This window comes from Amphibalanus amphitrite, unplaced genomic scaffold (genome assembly GCF_019059575.1).
Source record: "Amphibalanus amphitrite isolate SeventyFive unplaced genomic scaffold, NRLGWU_Aamphi_draft 000028F_arrow, whole genome shotgun sequence".
Lineage (NCBI taxonomy): Eukaryota > Metazoa > Arthropoda > Thecostraca > Balanomorpha > Balanidae > Amphibalanus > Amphibalanus amphitrite.
The window spans coordinates 469,905-483,713 of record NW_024881524.1 but is presented as its reverse complement, the minus strand read 5'-3'; the positions used below and the strand labels follow the sequence as shown (position 1 = coordinate 483,713).

At 49.4% G+C, this 13,809-nt stretch overlaps 1 protein-coding gene and 1 long non-coding RNA gene across 3 annotated transcripts; one reads left to right on the top strand and one right to left on the bottom strand.

Annotated features, from left to right (window-relative positions):
- Positions 1 to 602: 602 nt before the first annotated feature.
- On the top strand, positions 603 to 13,083 carry LOC122365193 (RNA-binding protein 4.1-like). 2 transcript variants are annotated; one of them, XM_043336192.1, is made up of 6 exons: positions 603 to 708; positions 8,437 to 8,476; positions 8,710 to 9,071; positions 9,326 to 9,826; positions 12,116 to 12,179; positions 12,628 to 13,083. In XM_043336192.1, the coding sequence occupies exons 2-5, from the start codon at positions 8,465 to 8,467 to the stop codon at positions 12,135 to 12,137; spliced, it is 897 nt and encodes a 298-aa protein (XP_043192127.1). In that variant the 5' UTR covers positions 603 to 708; positions 8,437 to 8,464; the 3' UTR covers positions 12,138 to 12,179; positions 12,628 to 13,083. The 2 variants fall into 2 exon arrangements, with proteins under 2 accessions (XP_043192127.1, XP_043192126.1); XM_043336191.1 differs by lacking the exons at positions 12,116 to 12,179; positions 12,628 to 13,083 and adding an exon at positions 10,747 to 11,045.
- Positions 1,911 to 4,423, bottom strand: LOC122365202. The gene is made up of 2 exons (XR_006253701.1): positions 3,901 to 4,423; positions 1,911 to 2,928 (listed from the first exon to the last, which is right to left on the bottom strand). It is a non-coding gene; the product is annotated as an uncharacterized LOC122365202 (long non-coding RNA).
- Positions 13,084 to 13,809: the final 726 nt, after the last annotated feature.

Here is a 13,809-nt window from a genome sequence, read left to right as displayed (position 1 = left end):
TCAACCAGTTTGTTGATCAACCAACCACACTACTGCGGGACCCCAGCTGGTGTCGGCAGTAGCGGCGGAACACCTTCGGCTCTGACGGGGGGGGGGGGGCACTGCCGACTTTTGGTCCCATTCTTTCCATGAAACACCCAATGTTGAAATGCCAAAATCAAAGGGGACACGGTGCCCCGGTGCCCTCGGCCCGTTCCGCCGCCTATGGGAGTCAGGCTAAATCAAGCTGCTCATCCAGCAGCTGACAGATCTGCTAATCGATAATGCCGGATGGATTTTAATCTGGAATGGTGCGTGATGCACGCTGTCGCTGAGGCAAGGCCCTAAAACATACACTGGTTTACATAGCCTTGCATACGCTTAAGTAGGTGCGCTCGGTGCGCTGAGGCAAGCGCTGAGGTGTCTTGAAAGTGGCACCTCTAGTCAAATCATGTTCCATCACTTTGTTATCTGATCAGTCTTTACTGGGGCACTGTTAGAAATTGTCTGAAAATTAAATTCATAAAATGATTTATTTTATACAAATTGATCCCATTCATCAATCTCAAAGCCGAAATTTCTTATCAGAAATGACTAGTTTCCCAGTACTAAATAACTAACCGCCGAAATCCGCCATTTTCGTTCGGCGTGGTGGTGCTTTGGGTCCGTTTGTGGTGTAGTGTGAAAAGTGTGTATTTCATACTCATGTGTAGTTGAACATTGCGATAGGTAAGTTTATGGTTCGCTTGTTACCTTGATGCATTTTGACGTTTTTCAGTTACTGGGAATACGAGATTTTACTTGCATGTTTCTTAGCGTGCACTTGCCGGTGTGCGCCATTTCTGTCTTACGCTTATTTTTGCTTTATTAACTGATTGACTCATGTAAGATACGTACAAGATCTGCTTTTTCATGTTATTTTCTGTAAGTGTTTCCTCTCATTGTTGTTTTTATGTATATTTATGATTGGGATTGGTGGGTAGTATTGTTTTCATTTTCAGAGAATGGTAGGTATCTGCCTTTCTCAGTCAGTTGGGCAAACTAGGCGGCGGGAATCAAAATATGGAGGCATCAAAATATTGATTCTAGTGGGCGGAGCTTTGACCATATATGGGCATACGTGCAGACCATCACAGAAACGTCAATTCTTCAGCAACCGGCTACAATTTCAAGATAGTTTCTTCACAAAATGAAGAGCAACGTTGAAGCTACCCGCCAGGCACGAAACAATAGCCCTAACCTCTTAGGTTAGTTTAGGAAAGCGTCTTGAAAATAATCAAGATTTTGATTCATCACGGCGGCTAATCCCGGCGAGAATCAATATTTTGATTCCGCAAACAGCTGGCTAATCATTATTTTGATTCTGAAATCAGCTGGTCTATCAATATATTGATTCTGCGAACTGACTTTCTGCAGATGTACTTCACTCTTCAAATTGATTTATGGAACGTTTCTTGTGTGCAAATAATGCAAATTCAATAAATTCATGAAGATATTATCAGCACAGGATCGTGTAATTTTTTTCTAGACCTTATTCCCACGGTAGACCAGGGATTTTCAGCACTCACCCTAGCTCCCTGCTCAAAGCTGCAAGCCTTCGAGGGAATGCGTGAAGGGAGCCGTGCTGACCTTTGTATAGGGGTTGTACTGAGTCGGAGCCGGAACCGAAGCCCGACCATTTTACTCGGAGCCGGAGCCGGAGCTGGAGCCGATTTTTTCCTCCGGAGCCGAAGCCGTCTGACATTTTCACGGCTCCACATCCCTGCTTTGTAGCATTGATTTTGAGTAAAAAAAAGTTAACTTATCGTCTTTCACGTGTTCATGAATGTGTTTCTACGCATCTGTATCCCGTCCCATTTCTGTGGAGTACAGTAAGAGATATTTCGCCGAACAATATACTCAAGCCCGTTGCACAAATTGCACAATTTGAATGAAAATATGATACACGGATGTATTTGCATTCGCAAATAATACGATGATATTCATAACACATTTCACAAAGATCCCTGCAATTGCCACACATTTGCCATCACAAAGCCCTGTCGTTGATGCTCACATCCCATGCAAAGCAATACTCACTTTTAGGACACGTCTCTTATTCAATATGGCTACGTATTTGCAAAACATGCAGTTAATAATATTTGAAACTGAGACCTAACCAATAAGACATACCATGGACAGGTAAGAAAAACAAATAAACGTCTGGAGAATGACTTCAACGTCTCGATGTTGCCTACTTACAAAGAACAATTTTCGGTTTCGAATCAAATACATGAAATAAATATAAACAAAATTTGTACAGATACACTCAATATAGGGTTTATGATTAGCACGGCTACCTAAAACATCAATCCTGTCAGGTTGAGCCACTTATGTCCACACCCAAAGCAGGTCGCTTTGGAACACCACAAGATCCCATATTACCACCGAAAACGGTCACCAATTGGTCTACTGATCAGCATCTTCAGAACATTCTCGACCGAAAAGCTATCAGTCCTGTCTGTGTTTTGGTTCGCTTCATTTGGGCTATGCGCACGTTTTTCTACTCCGGTTCTAGGGACGAGATAGCAGTCATCACGCGCTGCACCAGCTCGTTCTTTGACAGGTTGGTGACGCTGTCGTCATCCGGCAGGATAAACACGTGGCGCATTTCACCCTCGGCCCCGCCAGCCACATACACACTTCCTTACGTCATATTGTTTCTCGCTACGAGATCAAAGTTCAAAAGGTCGTGATGTAGGTAGTCTCCGCCCAGCCCGAGTCAGGTACTCCACCGGTTGGTCGGGTGCGGCCAGGTCCGCGCAACGCCGCCCTTCTTCGGTCGACGCTCTGGTTGACAGGGATGGCGTTGTCATACAGTTGCCTGTCGACTGAACAGCGATTCAAGACGCCATCCTTGACCCTCTGAAGCTGATCCCCGCAACGACCAGTGTTTGAGCCTTGGTTGACCTGCAGCAAACAACAGAACAGAACACAATAATTAGGACATTTGTGGACAATAGATTAGGAAACTATATGTGTTATTATTCTATTTGTTCAGCAACTATTAATTTTAGAATATATTCAATAAAAATTAAATACTTAATGTCGCTTAAATTTCCACTGAACGTCACCAGGTGCGCCAACAACTGTCATCTCATGCAGTTATATAAATTCTGCCAAAAAAGTAGATCTGAGGCCAGCTGTACCAACAGAAAAATAGGTGGCTGCTGGATTTTTTTTTTGTCTAAAAGTTACTTCACATACAGAGCATGAACAGTACAGCCCTATCCGTTTACGTGCCCATCATGTAACGCTCCATATGTGAAGCAGTCTTTAGGCAAAAAATTCCAGCATGCAACTATTTGTGTTGATAAAACTGGCCTCTAAAATTAACTTTGGCATGGACAATCCTGAAAATTAACTATCCAGCATTCCCTGGACTGACGTACATTAGACACATAATTTTCTTGAAGATCACGCATAATGTAAATATGGCTTACACCATTCAGCAACTTGCTTTTGTTGCACTTACAAATTAAAGTTGTAGCAACAATTGGGTGAGTGAGACACAAGCAGAGGCTAAAACATCCAAATTATGTAAAATACTGGACATGCACTGCCCCCATTTCATGAGTCCACCCAACAATTCTATCATGTGAGACAAAACATTAGGCTTCTTGTAACTAATTTATACCGTAACTTTTAAAGGACATCATATTTCACTGAAATACTACACCTAAGACATCATTTTCAAAAAAATATAGCTTAAAAAGACAGCAGAAAAGTGAGAAGGCGTCCCGCGCCGCTGACGTCGCTACCGCGCCATGTTCCTAAAACCATCTCTTAAAACGAGTTTTCGGTAAGAAACGTTAAGATCACATGCCTGAAATTGAAAAACACACTTCAAAGTATCTTAAAATATGATCCATTGTTACTTACACTTCAGAAAAGGTCGCTTAAACAAAATAAAACCGGGAGCACTACGTTGCATCCAAACACCCACGACGCCGGCGCGAAATGGCGGGAACCGGAAATCGTGGCTAGATACAAAGAAAAAGAATATTTCTTATAAATGAATTATACAACTAAATAACGCATTTTTTATTTTCTTTTAGACAAAATTATGAAAAAATTACAGAGGCTTGTCGTTAATGATAAACAGAGCAAGTTTTAACAGCACGTTTTTGTTGAATTATGGCGGCGAAATCTTTATGCCATCCGTAAAGGTACGCGCGACAAACGGCTGATAGCCATGCAGCGAAAAATTGAAGCGGGGAAGTTTTTTGTATTGACTTGTCGAAAAATCTCGCCGTCATGGGGGTTATTTCCGCCGTAACGGGTCGTCTGAAGGTGGGAACGTCCCAAATTGAATCAAAATATTGATTCTATGCCCATATATGGTCAAAGCTCCGCCCACTAGAATCAATATTTTGATGCCTCCATATTTTGATTCACGCCGCCTAGTTTGCCCAACTGCAGTAGGCGGAACTATGGTCATGAGTACCCAAATATAGGAACGTTCCCATTTTTAGGAACGGAGTTCCCAAATATGGGAACGGGCGTTCCCATTTATGAGAACGGAAGGCAATTTTTCGGCCGTTCTCCCACTAAAACTCAAAAGTGCATCACGTCTCAAAAAAGTGCACGCTGATTTAAGTATCTACTAAATCTCCATAAAGCTATCTTTAATCTGACCGTGGAACAAGGAAATTGACCGTGGAATGATATTTTTAATGATTTTTTGAAAATGACAGAATGGTGGAAATATGGGTTATACGCAGGGATGCGGAGCCGGAGCCGGAGTCGGAGCCGGAGCCGCCGGAGCCGGCATATTTTGCCCGGAGCCGGAGCCGGAGCCGGAGCCGTGAAACAATATAGACCGGAGCCGGAGCCGGAGCCGGAGCCGCCAAAAAAGGGGGCGACTCCGGCTCCTTTTTATTTTTTGAGAGGAAAAAAAATAATTGACCTAGTTCGGTTTGACAGTACAAGGCAGTGAAACATATGGTATGTACTTACGTCATGGGCCATCAAGTGAATGAAAAAAGCCGAATATCCCCAGTATCCCACAGTACGCAATCAACTTCCTGTCTGCTCCTCCCCCCCACGTCTACTGCATCCCCAGAACATGAGGACCGGTCATCAGGTGACGGCCATTGTTTTCAAGCCAGTGCAGTGGACTGCGACTCCCAGCACCGTCTCTGCCGAGACGGGTGTCAGCTTACGATGGTTCAGTGAACTCTGATTCCCGGCGACTGCGTTTCCAATGCCATCGCTTCCTAGTCCTTTGTTCTGCCAGTTCTCTCCGAGGTGCGTTTGCGCGGGGACGCGGTCATGAGCCGGTCATGGCAAAGAGTAACGCGTATAACCAATCCAATTTTTCTTCCACCCGTATTTAATTGATTGCATAGGGGATGTACTGAGTCGGAGCCGGAGCCGCCGGAGCCGGACCATTTTACTCGGAGCCGGAGCCGGAGCCGGAGCCGCCATAACATTTCACCCGGAGCCGGAGCCGGAGCCGGAGCCGATTTTTTTCTCCGGAGCCGGAGCCGGAGCCGGAGCCGTCTGAAATTTCCACGGCTCCGCATCCCTGGTTATACGACATTTAACATGCAATTTTAAGGAAAATGAAGCATTTTTTAGTTTGAGGTAAAGTATAATAATTTTCGCCTGGTTATGAACTTTCATACTATCGACACCAGATGCTGACAAATGCAAGCGAAGACGCGGACGGTCCCGAGGTAATATTGTTGACTTTTGTGTCGGGGCGGACGACCGCGTGGAACGTGAGTGAATTTACCGAGCGACTGTTGTAAACTCAGTTTAAGCGGTTGAAAATTATCCAGCTGTATTTTATCATCCCGGAAAGACATATTTTATTTGGATGCTAGCTGCTTAGAGTTGTTTTATAAGGAGCGTCATGAGCGTGGTTTTTGTCTTCCGTGTTTCTAAGCGTGATCGTTTTGGGGGAATTTCTCTTATATAGCTCGCTCTGTGTGGCTTATTTATAATTTTTATGCTGATTTCGATAATTCCTCGTGCCCATCCTACCAGGCCTTTTGCCACTTACACTCATCAAGAAAGGAAAAAACTAGATTTTCATTGGGACTAGGTGTTTTGAGGGTGTAACATATTCAGCGTTCCCATTTTTGGATACTTCCTTGTACTCGTCAACTATCGGTGATAAACAGACAGGTGCTTGACATGTCTCCACCCTCAGCGCGGACGGTGGATATAGGTATGGAAGACCTTGTTGAACATCGCTGAGCGTTGTGAATTACGTAATCCTGCAGAGGGGGGCGTGCCCGCTGCGAGATCGACGGGAATAAAAGCGCAGAAGACCGGGCGAAACATGCGACGGTCTTGCCGGAAAGGTCATCTGATGATTGTTGCGTTAACAATAATTTGCGGCGTTGGACGTGATGCTTGTTAATGAAAAGAGCCCCTGAAAGGCGTCGGTGAAATCGTTCCCAATTTTGGGTACGCCGTTCCCATAATAAGGAACGCTTGCAGCGCCAGTGTACGAGAGCGTTCCCAAATTTGGGCTCGCGGCCCGGATGATGGACTGCTTTAGAAATAGGGGAACGATTTGAAACTACGATGGGCCTTACAATATCAAACTCTTTCCCAACAATATTGAGACAAATATCAGGCGGTTCACGATCGTTTTATATTTTTTGGACGTCATTTAACGGTTCTTTTTCTTGTTTTAAATAATGCCTACATGGCGTTCCCATATTTGAGTTTATCGTTCCCAAACATGGGAACGAAAATGCGTTCCCGAAAATGGGTACGCTTGACCATAGTTCCGCCTACTGTTCTGGTAGGTACAGCCTGAGGGCTGTTCACCGGCGCTGCATACTGCTGCCTGTGGTGTGTGTGTGGAGTGGTGTGTGCAGCAGGCGTGGGGTAGGGGAGGGGTAGTCTGTATGACATCACGGTCACACGGCTGCGGGCTGTGTGCTGTGACGGAAGGCTGACATGGCAGTATGGACGCAGTGGACAGAGCTTGGAGGCTGTGTATGGTCCTACCACACACAGGGCCCATGAATAGCCCTCTGATGTCTGTCATGTATATATGCAATGCTATATTAGTTGTTGGTAATCCTACAGTTATCGGCATTAGTAGAACAGACGTCACACAAAGGTTTTCAACTCACCTGTTCAACTCACCTGTTTGGGGTTCCCTTGGTCTGAGAGTAGCCAAAATGAATGCAGGGATGGGGAGAAGGGAAGGAACCCGCACAGAAAGAGCTTGCCCGATGGATGAGAACACATCCAAACGGGAAAGTTAGCCCACTAGTGCCAAATGAATGAGTTTACAAGAGTTTTCAAGAGAGATGAATGAGTTTTCGAACTGAGGAGAGGCGCTGTAGGTTTGTAGGTTGTAGGGTAGGTTTGTAGGTTGTAGGTTAGGTTAGGTCAGGTTAGGTTAGGTTTGTTTAGGTTTTGTTAGAAAGAAGCACCTCTGGTTATAGCGCCTCTCTTTGGTTGGAAAACCTTCGTGTGACATCTGCTCTACTAATACCCAGTTATCTTACACCTGCCTTAATCCCATGCTAGGCTAAATGAGAAAATCACTTAAAGAAGAGTGAACGAAATAAGCATCAGACAGTGTCCTGAAATCGATTTTTTTAGTGTGACTGAAGCTGTGAAGATGTCACTGTTTCAAAAGAACATCAAGTTCTATATCGGTGCCAAACCTAAACCACTGAAAATCCCTTTAACAGTATCTCATGTGGTATAGACCCAATAAAACCTAATATTGTTTATACTGTGAAATGAACTGCCAAGGCTAACCCACAGCACCATGAAACTCTATGCTGATGACACAAAGCTGTAGCAGCCAGTGTCAAGCAAGAATGATGCAGAAATGCTCCAAACTGACCTGGAGAGTGGAGGACACACTAGCCTTCTGGTGAAACAAGTTGCTCTTACAGGTCAATGTGACAAAATGTAAAGTAGTGCATTTAGGCACCCAAAGTCACGGAGAAAGATACATCTCCGTATCTGAAACGGCATAAAGGTATCTGAAACAGCCAAATGGAGAGGCATTGGAGCTTGTAAAAACAGACATGGAGAAGGACTTAGATCTAGTTTGCTGAAGTCTTCCTCCCACTGCCTGAAGGCTGTGAATAAAGCCATGTCAGCACTGAAACTTCTTGAATGGCCTTTGACACCCTGACTACAATTAGAACTTTGGTTGTTGGTAATCCTACAGTTATCTTACACCTGCCTTAATCCCATGCTAGGCTAAAGGAGAAAATCACTTAAAGAAGAGTGAATTCACTAACATTTTGCAATAAAAGCATTGATTTATTAAGGCATGTTTTACTTGCTGTATGCATAGAGTACAGAACTACAGAGGTTGCAATGTTTAAAGTTGGCTGTATTGGCAGTTGTCATCGATGTAAGTTGTATTAATATTTATTCGGGTTTATTAGAAATAGATTTGTTACATTGCTTTTATTCTTTCAGGAGCCCCCACTGGACCTTCCCTCACACAATGATGCCACCTGTAAGTACCTACAAAATCAGCGTGATCTGGATAAAATTTGTTTTGCATTGTTCAATGGTCACCAAAATTTTCTGAAAAAAGCAATATTTTCTTTTTATTCAAATTCATTGCAAGACCAATTAAATATACCTAGATGCCAAATATGTGTTTTATTATTTGAATTCACCAATCTGTCCTGCGCATTGCCTGTCTGGAGTGAGCTGCACTGACGCTGTGTTTGTGTGTGCTGCCAGACGGACGCGGCGCCGCAGACCAAGGTGTTTGTCGGTCGGCTGTCGTCGGCCACCAAGTCCCTCGACCTGCGCAAACTGTTCGAGCGCTATGGCGAGGTCACAGAGTGTGACGTACTGGGCACCTACGGCTTCGTGCACATGAAGTCGGTGGACCAGGCCGAGACGGCCATCCAGAAACTGAACGGCACAGACCTGCACGGATCGCGCATCAGCGTCGAGCCCTCCACCGGCCAGCGGGGCCGCGGCGGCGGCCGCGGCCGTGGCGGCGGACCGATGCGCGGCCGCGGAATGGGCGGCTTCCGCGGCCGCGGCTCGGACCGGTTCGAGCCATACGGCCGCTCCTACCCGCCGGCTTCGGACGGGTGCGTCATCTTGGTTCTCCTTGATGATTTCAAAATAGCAGATCCCTTAATTTTTTGTTGCTGGTACCTGTATTGGTTATTGGTTTATTATTATAATAGCAACCTTGGTCTTCAGTATACTCTGTAGTATGTATGTGCCATTGCTATCCACTTTGCTGTCACTATTAATACAAGCATGTGCTAAGCGTTACACCTTACATGTTTGAATATTACAGTCCAGGCTGCTACCTTGACATTGTGGCTCTATTTCGCAGCTATGGCGGTGGCGGCTACGGAGGTGGGTATGGCGGCGGCGGCGGCGGTGGTGGCGGCGGCGGCTACGGTGATGGCTACAACGCCGGCTACAACGGCTACGGTGGCGGCGGCGGCGGTGCGGGCGGTGGCGGCTACGGGAACGGGTACGCCATGGACCGCCGGCCGCCGCCAGTGCGCACAGCCGTCGGCGGCTACTACGACGATTACGAGCGGCGCGACCCGTACGCCCGCTCACCGGCGCCGGCGCCCGCTCCGGCGCCGCGGCCAGCGCCCTACGACGGCTACGACCGGCGGCCGCCGCCGCGCGACCCGTACGCCGGCGCCGGCTACGACGCGCGCGGCGCGCCCGGCGGCTACGAGCGCCGCGACGACTACGGCGACGCTTACGGCCGGCGCTCTCCGCCGCGCTACCAGGCCGAGCCGGCGCCCAGCCGCGGCTACGACGGCTACGACCGGTACGCGGCGGCGCCGGCGCCGCGCGGAGCCAGCCCTCCCAGACGGTGAGTACCGCACGGGCTGACCAAGGGGTGGAGGGGGGGGGGGATGGGGTGGAGGACTGGCGCTGGCGTGGGTCTGACGGTCTGCTCACCGAACCGGTCGTAACGCGTCGGGTCGGGTCGGGTCGCCAACGCGGGGCAGCTGGCGTCCTGGCGTGCTTTGAAGTCGCTGCCGAGCGACTACGAACCGGGACGGGACTCTCGCAACTGTATGGGCCATGATACGCCCGCGACACTCACGACTGCTTTCACAGACTTGGCGAGGACGTAACGTCATATCGGAATCGTGCGCACTTGGCATGTTGCTTCTTCAGGTGAAGGGGGTAAAGGCGCTCACGTTAAACAGTGGTGTGTTGCCGAGATCTTTATGCGATTGGCGGAGTATTCTGTGATGAACTTACGCCTACGTTCGCAGGTTTACCATGGAGACTGATGGTTTAGCTCATATCTGAGGGTCAAAGTTGCGTGATTTCTGATCTGGCTTGTGCCCGAGAAGTGTGACATGGGTGACCAGGCAAACGCCTTGCCATATAACCTTTTCCTACCGCCGCTTCTAATCCACAACATCCTGAGTTTGGCTGATTTAGAGCTGTTTTTAAAATGTCTGGGTTCCAAATTGGACATTGGTCATGAAAATGGTCCAACAGATCGGACTTAAACGGGCTGTATTCTCACAAGGTATGAAACATTGCGTGCGTAAAAATGAAGATGCCGACTTCGTAAGTTATCAGCCATCGCCTCTGCACCGTTCAAATTTCCTAATCCCCACGCGATCCCGTTTCCGCAAGTACGATGCGCCTCTGACTAAACGTGGTCCTAGAACACGGAGGAGATGGCGTCCATGACGAGCGGGCATTGCGCTGGGGCCGGCGCGGCGCGACTGGCTGCCAGCCCGGCCTGAGACTGGTGTCTGTGTGTTCTAGCTACGCGCCGCAGCACCGCGAACTCACCGCGGTGCGCAGGTACTAGGCGGCCGCCGGCGGCGAGTGGCGCGCTCCGGCGTCACTCAGACGCGAGCACCGCCTCAGTACGGCGACGGGAGACGACTGCACGGGAGAGAAGACGGCGGAGACACGGCGGCCGCGCCCGCCCAGGAGCAAACCCGCGCGCCACGCGGTGTCCTGATTGGCTTCGTACTAGATTTTAGCTCCATGTGTACCCGGTTTCATGTGTTGGGGCGCGGCGGTGCCGTCCCACAATAAAGCACACATACACATCCAAACGGGCGTGTGTTGGGCGTTCCAAGGGCGGGCGAGCTGAGAGCTGAGAACGAGCGGAGAACGGTCTCTCGGGCGGCGGAGAACGTAGCACGGCAACCGACGGGCTCCGATTTTCGCCTCTCGCTGGAAGCGGGTGTGTGACGGGTGGGTGGCTGGCGGGGTGGGTGGGATCGGGGCTGAATGTCGTATGCGTGACTGGGGCGCACCCGAGCTGGTGGCGTGTGACGAGACAGCGGAGAGTGGTGTCGGCAGCCAGCGATCGTCAGCGAGCGGAGGACGTTCGTCGTGCGATCACAGTCGGCGGAAGCGACGGCCCGAGGTGAGCTCTAGCACAGTAAGGCCGGGCGGGCGGCGCCGAGCCACAGTGACCGTCTGCCCGTCTGCAGCGAACGCGACGCGTGCCGACGGTGCTCGGCGCACGCTGGGAACAGGAGCGAGTGGCGCGTGGGGTCCTCCGGCACTGGCAGGGCGAGTGCGAGCGAGTCACCGCGGGCGAGTGGTCCGTGCCGTCTGCTGTGGGGCTACCGCCTACCATCGTCTGCGTGTCTGCCCGGGTGGCACCGCCACCTCCCTGCGCTGCACTACACCCCAGTCGGATGCGTTCCGTACATCGGTGTTTGTGTGTCTGCATGAAAATTTCGGGTGGTCATATATGCTGGCGTGTGCAGACGACCTGAACAGGTTTTCACAGATTTGCAAATTATGTTTGTTTGAGTATGTAATCGCATTCAAATGGACCTCATGTCATTTGCGTTTACTTTTATGACATTGATGATTTATATTTATCTTGTTCGACCTAATACATCTGAATTTTTAAATTTCATCTAGCATCACTCATGTGACTGAAATTTTGCCATCATTTAGTATTTGCTTGCTCTTTAGTAGTGTTGCCAGCTTTTATTAACATTATCGCAAGTTGAACTTATTACACTGACATGACATACGCTGTACTACCGTAATTGGAGCTCTGTCCTCCCATCTGTCCGTCCTTCTGGGGCCCAGCGGTCGGCTGTAATTGTGCCGTGTGTCTCCCCGCCCCTGGCAGCTATCTGACGCGCCCCTGTCACTCCAGGAGCCTGCACTACCTGACGTGATCGGCCGACTGCCGACGATAACGGCCGCCCACGCCGCGTCGGGTGAGTTTGCCGAGTCTTCGTACGGCCAGTTGTGGTATCGTCAGTTGCCTTCATTTCATCATATATCGTAATATTGTTTTTGCTAATGATGCGTCACCTCTGTTTCATTAGCTGTAGTGAAAGCCTACGTCGTTTAGCCATTCTTTTAAGATTAACATGGCGGAGAAGAGCATTTAATGTACATTCTACGAAGTTCGGTTTGCTGCTCACTGATTAAAATCGGTTTTGTTTGTTCTATCGACTGTCCTCGTTTGTTGTCACGTTCTTCGTGTATGTGAATTAATATTTGTTGGTAAAGGTGTCCGTTCTCCATCCTGGTACTTTCGTCTGTAGATGCTTTAACCGAGTGGAGTTGTTGCTTATATACCTTGTGTGTCGATTTGTGCTCGCCCATGACCCGATATGCGTCGTCCCGCCGCCATTGCTGACCCATTGCGCCCTGTTGCAGGCGGCCACGCTGTGACTGATACTCGGGGAGGGAGCCGCGGCAGCCGCCGGAGACGCCGCGGCCACACGTCGCCGCAATCTGCCCGCCCACCATCCCGGCCCACTAATGTGTGTTTGTGCATCCCGCGACTGAAATCGATGTTCATCGTCATTTGGGTGTGGTTTTTACTTTTTAGTGCGCGTGACGATCGGTGTGCGCCGTGAATTCGGGTCCCGGCAATACAAAGTGTCGCCTGCCGGTGGCCGTAAGCGGGGGTCGGTCGCTGAGGGGGGGGGATGTGAGATGTGTGAGATGTGTGTAAGAGTCTTTGTATGTGTGTGAGAGCTGTGCCGGCGTAGCTGTGTGGCCGGCCAACCATTCCCATCGGCCGGGCGCGCGCTGTTCGTTCTGTCTGCGGCGCTGGCACTCGGCGGGCTCCGGCGCCGCCCCAAATACAGAGCCCATTCATCGCTGTTGGCCCGTGTGTTTGCTGCGAGCGGCGGTAGGTAGACTGCGGAGTCCACCTCCCCGGCTGATCAGGGGCCGGTGGCAGAGCGGCAAGGACTGACGGCGTGTCGTGGGTCGGCTGCCAGTCTCATTTGACCTGGAGCTCTCTGTGCAGTGCTGGTCTCAATGGAACTAGATCTCGGTAATATTGCAGGGCGCTGCTGTTTTATACTCGTCTACGGGCGATATTTTAGTTTTTTATGTTTTTATATTTTGAAATGGTTGGCGAGACGCGGGAAACTTTCATTGGCGATGTCTTTCGGTTGGTAGTAATGTTACCAAATGTGATGACCGAATCTGAAACAACGTAGTAGTAACTTAAGACTGACGATTTCGAAGCGATATACTCAGTACGCGAAGATAACGCTGTATGCTAATCGTCAGCGCCGTACCGTCCAGAGTAAGAGGCTCAGGAGGCGCTGGACAGAGGTCTCAGCCGCCTCTGGTGCCGGGTGCAGTACTGAGGAGAGACTGTCCTTGGTGACAGTTTGCGCATTGCTCATTGGTTTCCGATGCCCATCTCTTCCCATCTTGGTCTGGGTTAATTTATGTTCCTTCGCGGCTGTGGAACGCCCTGTTGGCTGCTGTGCGATAGCGAGTGTATGTCGGACTGTATCGTGGTTCCTGTCCAGGCCAGCGCCAAACTGTGAGGGAACACGACCGTTTGAACGAAAGGCTCGTATTTTGGAGCCAACG

Coding starts and splice junctions, on each gene's coding strand:
- LOC122365193 (XM_043336191.1), top strand. Junction 9,072..9,325: donor TACCCGCCGGCTTCGGACGG/GTGCGTCATCTT, acceptor TCTATTTCGCAG/CTATGGCGGTGGCGGCTACG. Junction 9,827..10,746: donor GGAGCCAGCCCTCCCAGACG/GTGAGTACCGCA, acceptor TGTGTGTTCTAG/CTACGCGCCGCAGCACCGCG.